This window comes from Ambystoma mexicanum, chromosome 9 (genome assembly GCF_040938575.1).
Source record: "Ambystoma mexicanum isolate Mex_15411 chromosome 9, UKY_AmexF1_1, whole genome shotgun sequence".
In the NCBI taxonomy this organism is placed as follows: Eukaryota; Metazoa; Chordata; class Amphibia; order Caudata; family Ambystomatidae; genus Ambystoma; species Ambystoma mexicanum.
In genome coordinates this window covers 868,936,041-868,958,371 of record NC_090931.1, presented here as the reverse complement: position 1 = coordinate 868,958,371, position 22,331 = coordinate 868,936,041, and the positions used below count along the sequence as shown (strand labels likewise).

General features: G+C 45.0%; 1 protein-coding gene across 1 annotated transcript in view; it reads left to right on the top strand.

The window, feature by feature from the left end:
• Window positions 1-21,774, top strand: part of RAMP1 (receptor activity modifying protein 1) — a 610,814-nt gene extending 589,040 nt beyond the window's left edge. Inside the window, exon 3 of the mRNA XM_069615952.1 lies at window positions 19,436-21,774. Coding sequence (XP_069472053.1) covers window positions 19,436-19,691 — 256 coding nt within the window. The 3' untranslated portion in view covers window positions 19,692-21,774. The remainder of the gene's footprint in view (window positions 1-19,435) is intronic.
• Window positions 21,775-22,331: the final 557 nt, after the last annotated feature.

Here is a 22,331-nt window from a genome sequence, read left to right as displayed (position 1 = left end):
TTGTGTCCTCTGTTGAGGGTCGGGGAGGCGGGCGGGTTGGGGGGCGGCCATCTGAATGTGCTGGCTTGTGTCCATGGGGGGATTTCACAACTGGGGTCGTCGGGGTGCGTGAAGGGTATTATTTCAGTGGCATGCCAAATTATGTCACTCGATGCGATGGAGGACTACTATGGATGTTCACTCTCCTGTGAGACACATGTTTTTGGTATCCTCCCCAGATAGGTTTGGAGTGATCATTCAGAAGGAACCCGTATGTTATGCTGTAAGCTAAGTTGTTGCGGACTGATAGTACCGTGTTATGGCTGCCATTTGCGTTGGGGGCTCCCTTTGTATTCTATAATAACGGTGACCTTCAATAAAAAATATATTTAAACACAAACAAATGACATTTGGAATTGTGAGCAAATGGATGAATTCAATGCAAATACAAATCAACTGATTGGGCCTGTAATAAGCCACTAGTTCCAATAATGCACTAACTGTCTATACACAAATGAAAGTCTTGAGTTTGAGGGCTTATGGTCTTTGCATCGAATATTTTCCACAGAGGGTCTTTTCCATTGAAAAGTTTGCATCGTAAGAATTTGCATCTAATGCATTTTTTTTACATTTATTTATTTTTAATTGGGGGTCTCCCCGCGCAACCCCCTGTTTTTTACCCTTTAAAACCCCCCAAAGAATGAACCCTTTACCCTTTAAAAACGTGTATTCAATGCATATCTCTCGATGGAAAGTAATTTGATGGAAAGTCCATTGATGGATTCGCCAGATACCGAGTTTGGGCACGATGAAAGGTGGAATAGGACATGGTAAATTGGTAAAGAGATATCTACTTGCAAAAGTATTCAGTCACACTCAAAGCCACTTGCCTTGTTAAGGTATTCCGAGTGCGACAGAACTGCCAAACCTTTAAGAAGTTCAGGTGTTCCACTCAGATCGAGTTCGGGAGAGCACCAGGCTGAAGGACATTGCCGAAAGCAGGGAGCTGAAAAGGTCAGAGCTTAATATGACTGTAGACGTTCAAAGCAAACAGAGCAGGCCCAGCTAATAACTTGCCGCGGTGTGGAGGGGTTCTCACATTGGAAAAACCAATCCGCAAGCAGCGCGTCCTGCAGAGATGTGTGTGTCACACTGATCTCTACCGGCTGGAAGGTTTCCAGGAACTTCTAATATTGCTAGGGCGCTGGTTTAAAGGGCACTCATTTCAGTGAGGCCAGAGCAATGCACGGTTGCATCTTTTTTAGCATGTGCTTGAAGCTGCTCCCAGCTCTAGGCCTTCGTTGGGTACACACCTGCCACACACCCTCTTCCAGTGTTACCACTCTCAATGGCATCAAAGGGAGGCAAGGCTGTGCATGAATGACTCAATCACAGCCCCGGCAGCCCTGACCTCTTCCTGTTGTAAAATGATCAACCTCAATGTTACTCATTTAGGCAACATCACACGGATAAAATGCTGCATGTGGTATGGCTGACTACGGCCGGCCCAGTGGGTCTTTCTCTACCATGATGAACTTTCCATGCTGCCCCTGTACAGCACCAAATTGCAACTGCACTCATTTTACTGATATCCAACGGATGAGAAGCAGAAGCTGACATGTCTTTAATTCTGCCGTAGACCTACAGAGGACAGGGTATGCCATGACTTCGCACAGTCATCTCACCTCAATGGCACTTATATCATCAACTTCAGAACAGCAAAAAGCTTCATCTGTCTAGCAAGTTACACACATGTGTCCTGCACAGCACACCCGCAGACTTCTCCCTTCATACGTTCCTCAAGGAACAGTTCCCAGGGTGCTTGTACTACAGGCACAGCAGCCGGGCAGGATGCCCTGGGTATTCCGTGGGGAAATGAGTTGTCTATGTGATTTGCCTGCAGCTGATGTCCGTTGTGCGAGACCCAAAACTATTTCCCTTGGGTCCTCATGGAATGGGTGCTGGTCTGAGTGAAAGGCCACAGCCCATGCCCTAGGGGTACAGTGTGGGAGGGTAGTGGTCGTGGGGCATGGCCATTCGTCCTTAGTGCTGTACCCATGGGTCATAGCTGCAGGGCATGGCCTGTAAGTAGAGTGAGCAGGGGTAATATCCTTGGTCGCAGTGATGCCTTCAATGATGTCATTGGTGTTATCATACATGATATGTCAACTGAACGTTAGCAGCAATGCTTCCTGCACTCAGTGATCACACAAGTGATTATACATGTCTGAATGTTCAATGACTGAGTCCTCGGTGCCAATCTTCCGTGCTGCCCGCAGAAACCCATTCAAACCAAACTCATTGCTCGATCCCTCTGTACGAGCTCATAAAAGAATATGCTGCCATGTTTTGATGATCAAAACTCCAATTGTATTCATGTTTTACAATGTCAATCTCTGTCAGCTTCGAATAATTTATATTTGTTTCGAAATAACAGCAGTGCTTTTCAAAAGATGCAAGGTCAAGGGGGCCATTCAATAGATGTGAGATCATCGCGTGTTTCCGGCCCCCAAGCCTCTTATCAAAGCCACTCCAACCAATGTTTACAGGTTTGCCAGTGTTTCTGCGGCACAGGGCACCTTGGGAGCAGCTGTTGAGATTAGTCATGTCGTATATGAGGTCCCCGCTCACTGCAAACTCACAGATGTTAAGCTATGAAGGACATTTGATAACTGTACAAATAGCACTGTATGAGGAAAACAATTATATAACGGGTCAAGGCCACCACCATAACCTACTACCGTCAGCCTACTACAGCGGTGACGAGTGCAGTGCAGAAGCTTTGTAACATAACTTAACGCAACATAGCATAATATAACATAGACTGCATGGAGTGATGGCAATTATGATAGCATCAAAATGCATTTCTGTGATATTCTGCTTAAATGGTGGTAAATTGCTTAGGGAAATATTGCACAGGTTGGCGGTAAATTGTGCAGATTTTCATGTTTCAATTGTCATGAATACTTTCTAATTATGACTTGGCGGAGTGTGCTCAAACACACAAAATACCTGCACATGACAAATGGACCCGGCCATGGAGAGCAATGTAATACCACTGAATACAATATGCCTGTTTTTTTATTCAGAGAGTAAAGGGCAAAAGAGCATGGGAACCCATAGGTAACCGGTACAGAAAAGGCTTGGAGGTAGCGGCCGGCAGTTCCAAATTCGAGGAACCAGTCTCTCTCTCAGGCTAGCGACTACACTCATTTTCCAAGGACTTCATTATTTTATCTGATTCATGATATTTTCTTTTGTCCCATTTGGAATTGTGTTTCTTTTATTTGTGTTTTTTTCTTTATCCTTTGGCTGCATTAGAACCCTTACCCCAATGTGGATCTGCTAACATTCGCCTTAGGGTGGTGAGGGGGGGTCTTGAATGCCCTATTCATTTGCCACCAAGGGACGTCTGCTTACAACCACAAGAGCATCTTCCTGAGGTACCTGTCTCCGAGGATATGACTATGTCACACTAACTATAGCTGTACTATTTTCTTTATTTTTTTGCTTTTACCTTCTTTTTTTTCTGCGATACTAAGTGTCTCCGCTGACCTTTGCATCGCAAAGCCTGAGAGGTGTCTGAGGTGGCCATGCATTTTGCTCCTTGGTGCCTTGACCTTTAGTGTCGCTGCCTGAGGAGCCAGACTCTGGTCTAGTGTCTAGGATAATTTACCTCCGGATTCATTATTTTAGCCATTTTTTCTGGATTCCTTGGATAGTCTTGTTTTTATTGGGTTGTTGGAATCGTCTTGCCGAACACAAACCTACTTCATTTGTTGCTGCAGACACCTACCTTCTGGTGGTGAAGTAGGGCCTACGTAGCCGTGCGCATGGCAGTGGTCCAAAGCGATCTATCGTTAAAGCGCAGGGTGACATCATTCCCTGTCCACCATAGACCGCAGTCTGGTTCACCCCAGTCAGTGCAAAGTACGACACTATAAGCCTCGGTTATGTCCAAGTCAAAATAAATTTAATTTTGGGCAAAGCCCATAAAAGTGTGGAATAAATAAAAGACATCGAGTTGTGAGACTATAGTATCAATTACATTGCATCTTATACAAATAATGTTCAAGATCGTCATCGGTATTCATTAAAAAAGGATAAGATCTAACAGCGTTCCTGGAGCAAGTGGTTCTTCGGGAATCGGCTCCTTTGTTTCTTTTAATCCGAATTCGCCAGGCCTTGTACAGAAAGCTAAAAACTGCCAATGTCGCATACTTGTGATGGGTCATTTTACATAAGGCGTAGGCATCAGTTGAGGAACATGTGTGGTATTTATGTCGTTGAGGTAGGATTTAGCGGCCATATTGGTTTTAAAAGGCCAGTAGCCTGGGCAGTTTGAGCCTCGGTGACGTAAGACTATTTATTACCATGGTGATGGGTGCAGTTTAGAAGTGTAGTAGTATAACATAACGCAACAAAACATAAAATAGACTGCATTCGGTGATTGTTGTTATACACGCCCTGTCGCCCACAGACCACAGGGAGCCATGGTTGCTGTGACTTCCCTTCATTCTCGTTACATGAAACAGATCTTTCCCTTTGCCTCCCCCCACCTCCCTGGGTCACGTGTCCACTTCTTAAAGGGGCTTCTCCATGTCATGACAGTGATGCAACTTATGATCGCATCAAAATGCATGTCTGCGATATTTCGCATAAATTGTTCTGATTTACTTAGGAGAATATTGCACATGTTGGCAGTAAACAGCAACTTTGCATGTTTCGTTTGACATGTATGTTTTCTATTATTTATGAGCAGAGGTCAAAGTGGGCGGGAACTAAATAAAGGGTTCCACTTCCCTTGCTTCTTCGGGAAAGCCATGACTGTTCCAGGACAGCAACCTTATACTTTTTTTTTTAAACTCCTCCCCTACTGGGGATTCAAACCCGTGCCCTGCCAATCACAAGGCAGTACAACGTGCCACTGCACTATCTTGCATTCGAGGATTGGAGCTGTTTATTTTAATAGACTGTGTGGGACATGAAACCCGTTCCCAAGCAGCCAAAAGCCCAGCTCGGCAGAGATCTGCATATGAATTGCCGTAGGTGCTGCAGTGTTTGCAGGTAATGGGAGTTCTGTGTGGCTATAGACATGGGCATTTCCTTTAAGAGGTGCGAATCGTGGGTGATTGGAGGGGGAGCCTGCATAAAGACAAAGACAGAGTACTGGGGGTCATTGAAATGCATTCGCTTGCACTCTGTCTTCTTCAGTCTTGCTGGAACTGTTGTAAAACACAGTGTTGCAGGCTGGAGTGGAGGAAAGGAAGGCCCTGATATGGGGTTTGGTTTGGGGGGTTGGCGGTGCGTACGGGGGTGCAGAGTGAGCAGAAATGGGGCCAGTCAAAGCGAACATAGGTCCAGTACTTTCTGTTTTACACTTTGACCACTGTTTAAGAGTGGGTGTGGTGTGGTCAAACATGCAGCACACATGAGAACTGGAGCATGTCATTGGGAGCAATGTAATGCCGCGGAGTGCAATATGCCTATTTTCCAATTCAGAGAGCAGCAAGGAAAGAGCACAGAAATGCGGTGCCACCGAGCAACCTGGATGTGCAGCACTCCGGTCTGCGGTCTTCAGCTGGGAGCAGGGCAGGCGGCAGCTTGGCAAAAGGTGCCACGCTGTGCGCAGGCTTGGGCGCTGATCCTTGTGAGGCCGCTGTTTTGCACATGCAGTCACCCTTCACCCTTCCCTCGTTCCTGGAAGTGCTCTCCAAACAACGGGAAGGGTGACAGGGACCCGGAATAGCCCCCGGCCCACTGCTCGGCTTCTTGCTGGCCCTCTCCAGTGTCATCGGGAAGTGAGAGGTTTGCAGGTCCGCGCTTTGCTCAGCTGCACTTCATCATGTTTTATCTCTGCACTAAAAAGTCAGAGAAGGTGACACGGACGATGAAAGGCGGAGCCCACCTTTGTCATTAGCCTCCTTGTCGCCCCAATAGTAATATAGTAATATTAACACGCCAGAAATACCAGGTTCCTCTTTACCACAGGCCCCTATTTTGAAAGGACCTTTGCGGTGCATGAGGGGTCTCTAACAGCACATATGAATGATGCCCCTACTGCCCTGCGGGGTGCAGTGGAAGAAATCAGGCCGGACGGTGCGATGCACCCGCAAGAAAACGCTGCGGCTGTTATCCCTGTGCTCTGCTGCAAACAAAGTGGAGCACTACTGCTGCACTGCTTCACCCAGGGCGGCCCGAGTCCTGTGCTGCCCTTATTTCCCTGTTTAGTTCCTGCTGCTCGCTGTGGAGTCAAGGGTGGTCCCGGCTGCTGGAGATGGAGGGACACGGAAGTGAGGACCCCGGCCTCAGTTCTCCAGCAACCACATCATCTGCACGTGAGGAAGTGGTGCTACTCTATAAGGAGACACTGGACCTGATTTACAAAAGCCTGTTTGAATGTGAAAGTCCCATTGAAACACGCTCTGTAAATCAGGGCCTGTGGGGGTCATTCCGAGTTGGGCGGTAAGGGATACCGGGCACCGGTAAGGAGACCGGTGCCGGTAATCCCTTACCGCCCAATTCCGAGGTCCCTTAGCGGGAACCGTAAAGGACATGTGGTGTGACCACATGTCCTTTACGGGTCCCGCTAAGGGACCAGACCGCTAATAACGCCTTCCACATTCCCATTGAGCCCTATAGGGGCTCAAATGGGAATGGGGAATGGTTGGTTGAATGGGGACTTACCGGGTCCTCCAGGGTCGGAATGACCCGGTAAGTCCCCATTCAGCCACACCGGACACGGACCCGGGATGGGAGGCAGCCATGGTGCTAACAACACCATGGCTGCCCCCCAACTCGGAATGACCCCCTATGTCTTGAACTGCTAGTATAAGCCTGCGCTACTGTGCACTGTTCTGGCTGTGCCACCATATTTTTGTGGGCTGTGCCCCCCTTATTGCGGATATTAACTCAGCATCTTGTCATCCCACACAACCCACTTTCCAAAACACAAGTATGAAACCTCAGAGTTCATAGAATCACAAAATCAAATAGCAGGAAATCTCCCAAATGATGCTGCATGTTACTTTAGATATTCCGATTTATCATGGAGAGAGCCACCCCCAGCAGCAGCGAGGATTCCATGCAGGGTTCAGCGACCCATGTTCTGCTGCAGTGTTTTGGTATGTAAATAGTGTGTCCAGCGGAGTCATAGGATGGGGTGTCCATGCAAGCTAGTCTGCATCTCTTTGAGCGCGCGAGCCTTACCTTGATGGGTCAGGTTGATCCATGATAGCATAGAAAGAAGGACAGGCTAGATTCTAGGCTGGAGACATGTAAGGTAAAAAGCAGGCACACCTTGTTTACCTCACTAACAGCCTTCATGGGTCTGCAACCTGTGGCTCTCCAGATGTGTTGATTCCCATGATCCCTCGGCTTTGGCTATACAGGCTTAGGGTGGATGGGAATTATACTCCAAAACATCTAAAGCGCAAAAGGCTGCGGGCCCAACAATGCAGGGGTATGCAATCTTTGGCTCTCTGGATGCTTTGGACTACAAGTACCATCAACCTCTACCCAGCAGTAGTCAATGATGAGGGACCAGCTACAGTGCCATGTGGGAAATTACGCTCCACTGATAAACTCCTATTGGTGAGTCCACCCTCTCGTTCCTTATCAATGGGTGACAGACGGCTTTCAGTATATGGTCCCAAGCTCTGGAACAGCCTTTCGTTGGAGCTAAAAACAAAGGGCTCCCTTACTCAGTTTCGCAAAGCACTGAAAACCCTCCTTTTGAAATGATTTCATCACTCAGTGATTCAGAATCCTCTGTCCCTCTGCTGTTGTTTTCGAGCATATCTTCGTTTACTTGATATCATCTACGCCTAGATGATGTGATATGATAGGTTATTTATAACGTGCTTAATACCCAGAGGTTTCTAAGCGCGGACCAAGGGATCGAACCTGTGTTGCTCCGTGCCATCTTGCTTCTAAGGAGAGCACGTTGCCGCTGAGCTATCCTCCCGAGACTACGCTGCAGTTAACTGCGTTCAGTTTGCGCATTAAAAATGTTTCAAAATCAAATCCTGGGAATCATAGTCCAGAACATGTAGAGAGCTACAGGGTGCACGCCCCTGCATAAGGCAATCATTCATGTATCCATCTTGGAGTAATTCAACAAATCTGTTAATTTCCATGCTTCACACGAATGTGGTGCAGGTAATCAGCTAATTGCCTTTTATCAACCAAATACTGAAACAATGCATCTTACAGAAAATGCATCCTGCCACTTATTGACCCGAGAGTGACGCAACACAAGCAACAGATAGAATCTATTTTCCTTAGTGTCACACAATGGATATGCTATTTGTGAGCTATTCGCCAGGAAGGGATGAATGAATGCGAAAAATGTAATGCATTTTCCTTAGTTTGACACAATGAAATTGCTCCCTGCCTTTCATCCATCACAGACTAACAGGTAATGTGGTTATTGACATTCATTCTTATGAAAGCAACATGTAACACCTGCACACTGTAATTAGTGTCACATCCTCCGTTTATTGCCATTAATTCACCTTTGCAGTCAGCCACTAAATGTACTCGTTGTCGCTTGTTCACTGGGGAACAGCGGCATAACACAACATTAATGAAGGCTCCAGAAAACTGTTGTGATGGCCCAGTGAGCTTCCCACCTCCTGTGCTATAACTGGAAACTGTGAGCATGCAAACCCCACCTTCCTCAACCATAGACCATATACACAATAAATCTCACTATGAATAATGGTATGGTTGCCATCAAATAATTCGTTCTTAGATGTTTAGGTTGGCTATATAAGTACGATTTTGTAAAGTACTCTTTGCCGGTAGCACTGGTCGAAACGTGAAAGGATTTGAACACTTTTTGGGGGGAGGCGGAGTTTGGATGCTCTAACCCCAAAGAATATGGAGGACAGTCAGTAAGAAATGTTGCATTTTAAATTTCGCTGCACCAGTAAAATAGGCTGAGAAGGATTTAAAAAGAAGCCTGCATGGGTAAAAACGCTGTTAGTGTCTCCACTGCTTCTTGGATATTTTAAGAAGAATTAAAGGGAACTTTTCAGGCGCGCTTGGGGCTTCTCGGGCGACCTCAGGCAAGCTTGTATTGTCATGTTCCAAGTTGCCCAGAAAATCAGACGTTATAAGAAAAAGCCTGTTGTCTCCAACAGGTGACCCAAGTGCACTCCTAAAGGACATGAGTCCTTTCGCAAACTCAAAAAAGATCACATCAAGAAATACAAAGTTGCCCATTTGAAAACTTTATATTTATGTCACATCGAAAATATATGTAACTCAAAATTCAGGGCATAACATTATAACAAAACCATGTACTCACAAGAACGTGTTTTACAGTAATCAAAAAACGGAATCGTAGTCGCAACAGCTACATTTTAGAAAAACGTCATGTACTAGCACCCTTGTATAATTTCAAACGATTGGTACAGCTCAAAAATGTTAGGTAACAAACAAGTCCTTCTATTTGCCAACGCGTTTCGGATACTACAATGTATCCATCTTCAAGGCTGTCGGACTGTCCTTCTATTCTTGTATACATCTCCATCTTCCTATGACAAATAGTGCAATATTATGACTTTAAGTACTAAAGGAATTCAATGTTTATACTGCAAATATTATTACAGCATATCACTTACCGTTTGTGTTTCTCGGGAACCCCCTTTATTTCCCAAACGTGACCTAAAGGAAAGGTGATAACCTTTTACTCACCAGAGAACATGTCATGACAAATATCCAACAAACTCAAATATGTGGGACTCACCAAGATCGTTGTTCTACACTGAATTACTCGCTCCGGTTCTCTTTGTAGTGATGTTAAGAATAATAGTAACACACCACTGATATCATCCCAAGGCGCATGGGGCAAACTCTTTGTCACCAAAAAGTAATCGTAAAAACACGGGTTCCATATCTCCATTAGCGCTCTAGTGAAACGCGCTACTGCCATTTATCGTTATTGAATGATGCTTAAACTGAGATGATGGCCAATTCATGAAAGTTTATAAACACATAACTAAGGGCACTGTAACCCCCTTTGTTACATCAGCCGATGTCATTCATCAAGTCACATGTACTGACAATGTGTGACCACATGCCAGTCTTTTCATATAACCTATTATACAACTGTATTATCTTACTCACAAGGAGGCTAAGTCCCAATGTCTTAACGGACCACGGGGCAGCAGACCGGCATTGACCAGTCTGGTGACCAGCATCTGTTTGTGTTAGAAAAAATGTCATGGCAACAAGGTGCGCGTCTCTAAGCGTGAGACGCGCAAACACAGTGACCATGTTTGTATAATTTAAAAGCGGTAATGTCCTGCTTAAAATGTGAAATTCAAGGATATCACTCAATACCAAATTCATATCGTTGAAAATGCTAAAATATGTGATATATATCATATATCATGAATTAACAGACAGTGTCCTCCTGACATATTTCATGACGGCTGTGATATTCTACTTAGCGAAGAGATACGGACCAATAACCAGACGGACCGCGTGCACGTAGACCGTCAGCTAGTCTGGTGCCCCGCGTCTGTATGTATTTGGAATGTTGTCATGGCGACGTGGCGAGCATCTCAAAAGAGATGCTAGAGCACGGCAGCCATATTCGTCTAGTGTTTGCATAGTCAAATGACACAGTTAGTATCAAATAAGTGGATGATTTCACCGCTAATAATAAGTAATATTCAGGCATTTAATCTAATGACCTCCCCCTGTCTTAAATGGTATCTGATCTAAGATGGGGTTTTCTGCACACATATTTCACGGAAGGTGAAGCAGAATCAAAGTTTATCCAAACGGTATACGCCGGATTATAAGAGGATCTTCTCAGCAGCATTTCTGATAAAATCTCACCCACAATGTAGAGTGTGCATCATAACCATCCAGTGCTGATGTTCACTCCGGAGTCCCGAACCTCCTCACACCTCTTCAATGAATGAGTAAAGACAGCAACATCACTTCTGTCAGACTCTAGCTGCTCACAATCTGTCACCATTTCAACCACCAAATTATTACAACGTTATTCAAGTGTGCTACCATACTCTTTCTCAAGCATGGGTCACCAAAGACCCCTGATCTGTCAGTTCCATCCCGCTCACAATCTGTACACTATGGTCCTAGTGTTAAACATAGAACATTAGATCCCATTCCCAATTCAACCCCCTCAGTGCCAGAGAGTCCAAAAGATCAAGCCATACTATCTCTCTTTGCATACGTTTTCTATTGAGGTCACCTCCCCTTGTAGGCAAAGTGATTTGTTCCAAGATCACACATTTTAGTTGTGAAATGTTAGGCCTAGCCTCTAAAAAGTGTGTAGCCACAGGAGATGTTAAGATCTTGGTCCTAACGTTCGACTTGTATTCGGTCCAATGGACCTTTGCTTTTCGTGTGGTCATTCCTACATAGTAATACCCACAACGGCATCTCAATGCATACAATACGTTCGTTGAGTCACAAGTACAGGAATGTTTCAGATCTATCTTTCTACCTGAGTATGGGTGTGTGATTTGATTACCCTTAATGATATTACCACAGTGTTGGCAAGTGTGACATGGTTGTATTTCCAGAAACCTTGTTTCCGTTCCCTTTTGTCTGTGTAAATTCTGCACTCACTAGTACATTCTTAAGTGCCCGACTATTCCTGAAGGCAAATATTGTTTGAAGGCAAAGTTGAGTAAGCCTGCAATAAAGAAAAATTATGTCTGATTACCTGTTGAATCTTTGAACTCTGTGTAGAGTATTTGGTAACGTATACTAATGATGGACTAGTCCTCAGTGGATGACAGACATTGCCAGTTTCCACATACCCATTAGCAGGTATTGCCAGTTTACATTTTCCCAGTAGCAGGTACTCCCAGATGCCACCTGGTCATAAACAGGTATTGTCAATTTCCAGGAGCTCCATAATAGCTATTGTCAGCTCCTACATGTCCTGTAAGAGGTATTCCCATTAAGTATATAAACATGGTCAGTAAAAGGTATGTATTTATACACAAAAGAGTAGGTTCAAATGATTGAATCCAATATCTTTCTCATCTAACTTGATGTGGTGCTATGCAGTATCCTCTCACCATTAGTCCTGAAAAAATGGACTTGGTACACAAAAAATGTATATAAATTTCACAAATGTTTAATTCATTCTCAAAATAAAAAAAATATACTTCTAAAAGATTCTAAAAACAGGACCCAGGATTACACCCACATGGTCGGTATATCATGAACGGTGTCCGGTCAAAGGTTCGAATCCAAAAGGATTGAATGCCATAGCGCCGAGTCAATAGGACCTAAAACAAAAGGGTTGAATTTGTTTTTTTAAATGTATTTTTTTTGGGTTTCTGTATATGAAAAAATGTGGGTTTCACCACAAAAAAGGGGGTTTGGTTGGGGACCCCCCCCAAGAACAAAAAAAAAATCTACCCTTTTGTTTTCGGTCTTTTTGACTCGACCCTTTTGTCATTCGATCCTTTTCATTCGAACCTTTGACCTATAACCATCATGAACCTATTAGGCTAAGTAACAAACAATTCAACAGATATTCTGACATGTTTCAGTTCTTATTGGCTTAGGATGCATGAACTTTCTTCAGGGGAAACATTTCTTTGCACAAAAGTTTTCACCATGAAATCCAGGGTCAAACGTGGAATCCCAAATTCAGTGTGGAGACACCTACAGAGGACAAAAACATACACCGCCATCAATTATAGCGAGCCACATTCTTTTAGTAACTCTAAAATCCTCGACATACACCCAAATGGTGTGTTGAGGAACAAGGTACAGGTCTCACTGGGCCTGTCCTATAAATCAATACCTACTTTACCTTCAAATGGAACTTGAGTATTTCTAGTGTCCAAATACACAAAGCGTAGCTACAAACTCCTTACATCAAGTTTGTTTATTCAATTCGCAAGCTTCTTAGTAGCTCAACTCGTTCAGAGATCTATATAAACATAAAACAACAACCAAGGAGACAGCTTTTGCATTTGATAACAATCCGCAGACTGTCACCCGCATACACACTATGTATGGCGCCGTGGTGTAAATACCCTTGTATTCACCCATAGGGAACTATAATAAAAACAAAAGCAATCCAAATGTAGTTACCTCCCTGTGTAGAGCGTTTCGATTCAACTGGTCTCCGGACACACCAACAAGACGCCACTAGTCGTCTAGCAACGCCCAATATTAGAGCCAGGTAGTGCCCTCCCCTAGTCAACATCAAAGAAGGACTATGTGTCGTACTACATTCAGGCATCGGCCGTCAGAGTAAATGTCTGGAAATATATGCCACTAAGGAACCAAGGCTAATGAGCCCACAACGATCAAATTTGCTTCACAAGATTATTTGTTATGGGATCAAAAACTCCTTTGTGAATACTAAAGTGACACACATCAAACATAGACAAAGGACTATGGGCCTCATTACACGGTATGCGGTACCGGTAAACCCTTACCGCCTTACTACGAGGCCCCTTTGCCGGACCCGACCTCAGCGGCTGGTTTTACCAGCCGTTAAGGAATGGGCCCGCAAAGGGACCTTGGTGCTAATTACGGTACCACAATTTGCGGTACCGTAATTACCTCCTTCCCCATTCCCATTGAGCCCTATGGGGGCAAAAATGGGAATGGGGAAGTGCCTTGGTGAATGGGGAATTACCGGCCCCGCTCACCTTGGAGTAGGCAAGTAATTCCGCCATCCACCAAGGCGGGCACGGTAAAATACCGGCGGCAACCATGGCGCTAATAGCGCCATGGTTACCGCATACCGTGTCATGAGGCCCTATGTCTTCTAACTGGTCACTGGCAAACAAGAGCCATATTGGAGTGGAACAAAGTATAGTTGGTGCAATGGGGAGCCCCGGGACAATTTATCATAGTTTAGCTGCTGGATTCCATGGGGTGCTACAGTAAAAGGTATGGACATTTCCTATGCAACCAGTAACAGGTATTGCCAGTGACATATATTGGTAAGTTCCATATGGGCAGAAATATTGATTGCTATCAAGAAGGCCGCTACCAAGATGGCCTCAGGGACTTTTAGGAATATATCAACCAGGCCCAAGGACTGACCTTTAATCAATTGCACACTGCTGGCCATGAGTTCTCCCTGAGGCGAGGGTAACTTAACCTGACTCCTCCTACTCCTTACTCCTCTCAAAGTGCCAGCATGGATGGGTCCACCACCAGACCTGCACAAGCCCACTACACAGAAAAGTCCATGGCCCATCCTGGGCCCCTATGTAGGTGGCCTGGTCAAATAAGCGCTAAGATGGTGATTCTTTTCGAGGCCCTGCTTGAAATGGGTGCCATTCTACTTCACTGTAGTTGAGCTTCCCTTTTCCAACCGAAACACCGCCTGCCTAAGTGGTTAAACTTGGACCCATGACACGTGGATTGCTGGCAGTCCTAGTGGGCCTTTGCAGGGTCCACCAGGCCATGCTCAGAGTCGTACACATGTGAAGTAAATGTGGTCTGCTTGCCCTCTGCCCAACGCACTGCCCCTGCCTCTGAGGTGGCTACGGTCAAGACCAATGCAGACTTGATGAGCTGCACTCCAGAGACCGCTCCCATCAGCAAAGGGGCTACCCCTTCAATATGTGAGAAAAGGGAGTGGCCTGGGCATAGCAACTGCAAGCAAAGCAGAGATCCACTAGGAAATGGCCTCGATTATTAAGAAAGTATTTTTTCAAATAAATGCTTAAATGATGTCCTTTTAAAACCAATGTAAGGGGATATGTTGGCGTCCTTGGCCTCATTGCTCCAACTGTGTCATTAGAACCGGGGCACTTTCTTTGAAGCCAAGGAATATCTCTCAATGTTTCATAATTTTTAGGGAGCACAGTTGAGGCTAATTCCTTAAAAATCCGAGAATCTCTTTCGAAGCTCAGGAATCCTGTTTGGCCTATCCGAAATGTACAGGCAAAACAAGATCACTAAGAAAAAAGCTAATTTACCTAATCTACCCACACCTGCCAGTACCCCTACTCTGGACACCAAGCCTGAAAAACGCTTTAGCCTCTCCAAAATCACCATCCTTGAAGTCAAAAAAATTATACTTTCTCTCAAACCATCTAACTGCCAGGGTGACAAATGCCCGGCTCAAATCATCAAAGATGCTGCGAGAGACCTCTCTCCTTTTGTAACAAAATTAATTAATGCTTCTTTTACAGGTACCATTCCAAATAACCTAAAGGACTCCTGGGCCCTCCCCCTCCTTAAAAACCAATCACTTGACACCTACATCCCTATCAATTACAGGCCCATTATGACAGTCCCATTCCTGCTTAAAATGCTCGACCGTTTGGCCTATTTCCGGATTCAGGATTGCTTACAGTCCAATCAGCTTTTGGGAACTCGCCAATCTGGATTTAGGCCTCAACACGGTACCAAGACAGCGCTGATCAATCTCAAAACACAGACCGACGAACGTAAGGACAAGGGGAACACAGCATTGCTACTCCTTCTCGATCTTTCGGCTGCCTTTGACCTGGTTGACCACCAAGTACTATGCAATCACCTCAATTCAGCAGCCCATTTCTCCCAGGATGCTATCCTCTGGATACAATCCTTTCTGAACAATAGGACGATGAGAGTCATCTGGTGTGCCACAGGGATCCTGTCTCTCACCCACATTGTATACAATCTTTACTAAGCCTCTGTTCAATGATCTGGACCATCTGGGTGTCACATATACCAATTATGCTGATGACACCCAGATCCTCATTCTGCTTTTTTGGGGTTTATGTCAAGGATATGGACTTAGTAAACAAAATCTACCTCATCATTCAGGCATGGATGGCCGCCCACGGACAATGCCTGAATGATGACAAAACTGAGCTCCTCATTTTATGGACCTCAGCCAACCTGAATAAACTTGGCCCCAACTATTCTTCCTTCAACATAGATGGTAACATCATACAAGTCGCTAAAGAGATCAAAACACTAGGCTTCTGCCTCGATTCTTCTGTAACCCTGGCCAAACAGGTTAATGCCATGCCTTCGGCCACAGCATATACTTGCAAGCTAATTAGAGCTGGCAAGCCTTTCTTATATAAAGATATGTGTATTACTCTTGCCCAAGCTTTAATTCTGAGTAAACTGGATCACTGCAATGCCCTTTATTTGGTGCCAGTAAACACATTCTAAATAAGATCCTAATCTTACAGAATAACGCCCTAAGATCGGCCCGGGACTTTGCCAGAAGAAAACATAGATCGGTAGCAAAGGCCTCAGTCCAAATGGCTAACCATCAACGACAAAATCCGCCTGAAAACCGTCGCTTATCCACAAATGCCTCAACAATGCTGCCCCTTGTTACCTTGTGCAGAGAATTACTAGAAAAACATCTGACCACCCCACTAGAACTGGCAACGCCAACTGTCTAATCGTATCCAGATTCAAACTAACTAAAGCTGGTGGGGGCAACTTCCCTGTCAAAGCAGCACAGCTCTGGAAATCGCTCCTGCCCCCCTTAAGGGTAGACCAAACATTTCTTAAACTGAGGTACAATACCATCAACTGGCTTAGGGAAAACGACCACTAACCACCTCAGTTCCCATCCGGCACCAGTCCTTATTCTGATTCACCTATAGATCCGACTGGATCGCAAGACCATTTACTGCATCATCATCCGAGTCTGCTTACGATCATGTAAATATGTCACTACTGTTGGACTCTCTGTACTTATATATATATATGCTTTCTTGTAATTATTGCAATTTGACTGTATGTCTTATGCTTACCATCCCTAAAATTGCTCTGTATAGAGAGCGGTGCCCACGTCTGTTTATGTATTCTTGTAACTTAATCACCTTTAGGCTGAAAGTAATCTTGTAACCTTCTCTGTATCTTGCCCCCTGATACCTCCCGGTCTGGCGCGCATTACAAATAAACAAACATTCCTGCTTTTTGGTATAATGAGATTTCCTGCAATAAGACATATATATATATATATGTTCAAAATGCTGCCATTCTCATGCCAGAAAGTTTGAGCTGCACTCTCCACAGTATTAGTAAGGCACCAATTAAATCCAAATTGGAAAAAATGTTTACGTCCAAGTCCACACTTCGTTTTCCAAAATAACCTTCCTTTATTTTTTAACAGGGAAAATTGTAATCTTCACCAAACACATGGTAATCCTTTAAAATTCAAACGACCAAAATACATGGGTCCTCCCAAGTGCAATAAATAATTTGATATATATGAATCTCAGGGGAAGACTTTACTTCCAGAGTTAACATCTTTCAAAATGTGGTTTGTTAATACTATGCGCCTGATTTAAAAAACGCGTTTTACAATGGGGCAGTCCCATTGGAAAACGCTTTGTCAATCAGGCCCTATATCTGTAACTGGACAATGAGGGGACAAGTCACACATGTTACTAGGCATGCAGGGAAAGGCCATGCCTATGTACTGGGCAGGTGGGGGTGGGTTCACTTTCTACTGGCCATTTGGAAGCCTATCGTGTCTGGGTAGTAGGCATTTGGGACCAGTCACATATGTCAATGAGTATGTAGGAACCAGCCATACTTGGCACAGGGCAATGTAGCGACTGTGAAGTCCCATACCAGGCAGAATGGGACCATCTACCCTATCCCATTGTTTTACCGACAGGAGTTACTTCGAAGTAATTCTTTCGAAAAAACTCATCAAATTATATAGCGGGGTGAGTAGGAGAGGTTAAAAGCGGTGGCCAGGGGCTTGGGAAAGAGGTGGCAGTTTAGGGAAAGGACGGGTTTGGAGGGAACCGCTAAATGATTATAATTTTTTTTTTAAAGCAATTATTTTTTTCAAAGGAATGACTTCGAAGTAAATGACTTCGAAATCATTCCTGTGGGTAAAACGACATGTGACCCGATCTGCACCTACTATTGGGCATTTGGGAGCTGGCATGTGGAGACTGGAAGTATCGCTACGGGCCCTGGGGGAATCAGCAGTACAGGTTGCTGGCTCTGCTATGTGGAGACAGGAAGTGACGTCCGTCTTAGGTCAGCGGAGTCTGGTGATCTCTTCTGCCCCTGGCCAAGTGGGGTTTACTGAGCTTGCAAGTGTCTTTCAGCAAATACAGAAATAAAGGTAAAACAATAGTTGCTGCTAAAAAAAATAAAGACAAAATAAATGATCATAAATAAAAAGACAGAAATATAAATTAAATGAAATTATAAACCAGAGGAACTTAGAGGGTATTCCACATTTCTTGACGTTGGGGCGTTGATGCAGTAAAGAAAAGGAATAATTCTGCTACTCCGAGGTTTTGGGCAGTAGCGCTATTGCTGGCATTTTTACTGCACCCCCAAATTATATGTATGACCTTGAAATGGAGGAGCAAAAGGTCATTGGATTTGCCTGTAAGTGCTGGGGGTAAATCTTCCACTTTAACAGTAAGAAATGACAAGATGCAGAATTACCTCAGGCGGGGATTCCTCCTGCATCTCCATGGAGTCCTAGGACAAGAAAGGCCACTAACCCTGCGGTAAAGCCTCCTGCGATCTGGACAAAATGCCGCCAGAACGGGAGGCGGTAACGGTAACCGAGCTTGGCAGTAATTCACTCAGAACTCAAAATGGGGCCCGATATCTCTTATTTGTAAATTTGCAGTGTGTCCCCAATATTGTCATGCTTTTCTTCAGGCAGTGGACGCTAAGGATCACTGTTGCCTCACTTTCAAGGGCATTCCTTGGGCTTTTCTGTACTGGTAGGCCCCACATGCTTCTAGACGATCCACTTGTGCCCCCGGGTTTCACTCTCAGTGCCTTTGCCAAGCTTAGGTCTCCTATGGTCATGGGCTCTGGCCAGACCTTGCTGCCTGTGATGGAAGACCATTTATGTCATACACTTGAACACATATTACCAGTGCTCACCACGGTCTGTAATGGGGAGTGGGTGTAGATTTTGGCAATGCCTACATTCATGTGTCTTCAAACTGTTGAGTGTCAGCTTCATGTTCCCTGTTTAGGGAGTGTGTCGTCTGCTGGCTGCTTCTCACATTTCAATGAATTTGTTTGCATATCATGTACAATTGTGCGCAAGTAGGCCAAACCTTCGACAATATCATAATCAATGTAGACAGGCCTCTGTTGAGATGTCAACATCGCCAGACTGTTTAAAATAATAAAAGGAGTGCATCTTTTAATATCCAGATTATGGCTGCATTCTAGACGAGTATTATGAGCCTTAGCATTATTATGACTCACCCAAAAGTATTAGCATGGCAAATGTGTACCGTGGGACCACCCTAAGGGCCTGATTCACAGAACGTTTTCCCATGGGATTGCACCATTATACAAAGCGTCTGCGAATCAGGGCCTAAGTTGAAAGGCAAAATGACCGGGTCCGAGAGGCAGGCAACATAGTGGTGTTAAGGAATTGAGTAGATCTGCTCGTGTGATGTGTGTGCACTTTGAGAGCGCATCTGGGCTGCAACTCTAACCAGGCCTCTTCTCTGCCTTCTCTACACAGCTTGTACCTGGATCTAACCAACTGCACGTACCTGGTCTCCGAAAACATTGGCTGCTTCTGGCCCAACCATGCCGTGGACAACTTCTTCACCGCCATTCATCGATACTACTTCAAGGACTGCTCCCTGACAGGGCGGTCTTTGGGGGACCCCCCCTACCACATCCTGTGCCCCTTCATTGTTATTCCCATCTTGATGACGCTACTGATGACTGGACTGGTGGTCTGGAGGAGCAAGAGGAGCGAGGGGATTGTGTGAGGAGAGCACGGCCATCCCGCTACAGTGGGGAGGGCGTGTTCAGCTGTGTATATATATATATATATATATGTTGTGCAGGGCCTTCCCACAGGTTGTGAACTTACTTTTCACTTGTGGACTCGTAGCTCGTAGAAAGTGCAACAAGGACATTCTCTGCACTGGGTGCTTCTGCTGGTGTTGCCTGTGGTGCACACTATGGGGTGTAAGGTAGAGCCCTTAAATGGCCTGGGATCCAAATATTGGATCAAAAAGGAGGCCACATCCGACATGTGGTGTGTGGACTCAGGTCTTCATGCGAGTGCCTTAGAATATTCAAGGCTCAGTCAAACTGTCTGAGACAATGACATGGGCAGTGAGACGCCACTGAAGCGCACGAGACCATGACATGGTCAATGAGACGCCACTGAAGCGTACGAGACCATGGCATGGGCAATGAGACTCCACTGAAGTATTTCATGAATGTATTTGGGAATGAGTGAGACTCCATTGAAGTGTATGAAGTAGCTTATGTTGTATGAGTGAGACTCCATTGAGGTTAATCAGTACAAGGATACAGAAATGAGTCAGACTCCATTGAAGTGTATGAAGTATCTTATGTTGCATGAGTGAGACTCCATTGAAGTGTATGAAGTAGTTACTGTTGTATGAATGAGACTACACGGACGTTTATCAGTCCAGTGATAGAGGAATGAGTGAGACTCCATTAAAGTAAATCAGGCCAGTGATGGAGGAATGAGTGACACTCCATTGAAGTTTATGAAGTGACATGTGTGATATGAAGGCAGCTACAATGAAGTTCATCAGCCAGGGATAGAGACATGACTGAGACTCCATTGAAGTGTATGCGGTCTGTGATGGAGAAATGAGTGACACTCAATTGAAGAATTTGAAGTAATTTATGTGGTATTATGGAGACCCCATTGCAGTAAACCTCAGTGTAGTCGCTGGACTGATAAACTTAAAGGGATACAGAAGTGAGTGAGACTCTATTAAAGTGTATGTATGAGTGCAACTACATGGAAGTTTATCAGTCCAGAGTTAGAGCAATGAGTGAGACTCCGTAGACGTGCATCAGGTCAGGAGGGATTAATGTGTGAGACTCCAATGAAGTGTATGAAGTAGCTTATGTGGCATGAGACAGACTACTTTGAAGATTAACAGTGATGGGAAACAGGAATGAGTGAGACTCCATTTGTAGTATCTAAAGCCATTTCCGGCGTTGGGGCGAGTTCAGCAAAGTAGAGTTCAGCGAAGTAGGAACGACTGAAGCTCTACACAAGCGCATTAGGCTGGTGATGGGGGTTCAGCAAGACCCCACTGAGCTGCAGGAAGCCCCGGCTGGAGACCAGTTAGGCCTTATTGCGGTATATGAGGCTGCTCATTTTCACGGGAGTGAAAATCCTTACAAAATAAGCAAAGGCTGTGACCTGAGAATGAGTGAGAGTCCATTGAAGCCCTCTAGGGCCGTGCTGGTAAATGAGGGTGACAGCTTTGAGGTGTAAGAAGACTGATATGAAAAGAATGAGACACAAAGCACAAAAAGCAAGATCTATGGATTGAGTGAGTCTCCATTGAAGTCTATGAGGCCAGTCATGAGAAGAAAAATAGTGAAGAATGGCCGCCATGACAGGGAAAGTAAGGTGAGATCATTGCCTTGGCAAGGACTCGAGACCAGGCACTGGAAACATGGACCTTCCCGAACAAGGGACACCTGGTTGGTAAGTCTAACTTCTGGGCTGGGGAACGAGGCAATCCCTGCTTAATGTATCCCTCCAGGCCATCAAGCCTGACAATGAAGCAGGACTGGGCCAAGGTTCTGTTCCCCCAAGGTAAACTCACATTTTTCCGACAAGGCTTTGAACATTATGCGCCCAAACCATCACAAGGAAAGTTCATTTGCGATAAGCACAAGTGTCAACAAAAGACTAACAATTGGCAACATTCACAGAAATGAACTCAGCCAATGGACGAGCCAAACACAGCAATGGACGAGAAAAAAATGCTGAATTAGCTCTTATTTTTATGTGGTATTTTCACAATGCCTGTGTACAATGTTAATAAAAGGATAATTATTTACTTTGAACAGCGCTGCAGTCGCACACTGATTTCACGCTTGTTATCCCTTAAACCAGATGCTGTCGATGTCGGGGCTCACCAACCCCTGGTTGAGAAATGTAGTGCTCCTGCACCTTCTAGACATTGCACCACTACTGCCTGAGGATTTACTTCCGCGCTGCGATGCTGTCAGTTAAGTCAGCTACATGGTAATTACAGCATGCAAATGTTAGCTCAGCATTAACAGTGGGAAAACATGAAACCCTGGACAAAGACACGTGCACTTGACAGTTGGCCATCAAGTGTTTGTTTACTATAAAAGGGGAAGACATCATGAAATGGACAGCCTTCAATGTGCCCAGGTTCAGACTGTCACCCACCAACATGTCGGAGTAACACATTTTGGCCAACGACAGACTCCGCGTGGGCACTATAAACTCCATTATGGCTGACATCTTGGAAGAGATGGAGCCCAACAGCATCATCGTCCCTGGCAGCCCACCACCCGCCCCCCCGTGGATAACGCCCCCCACAGTTCTGCATATTAGCACCAATGGGTCTTTCCAGAGCACCTTTGGATTGGGG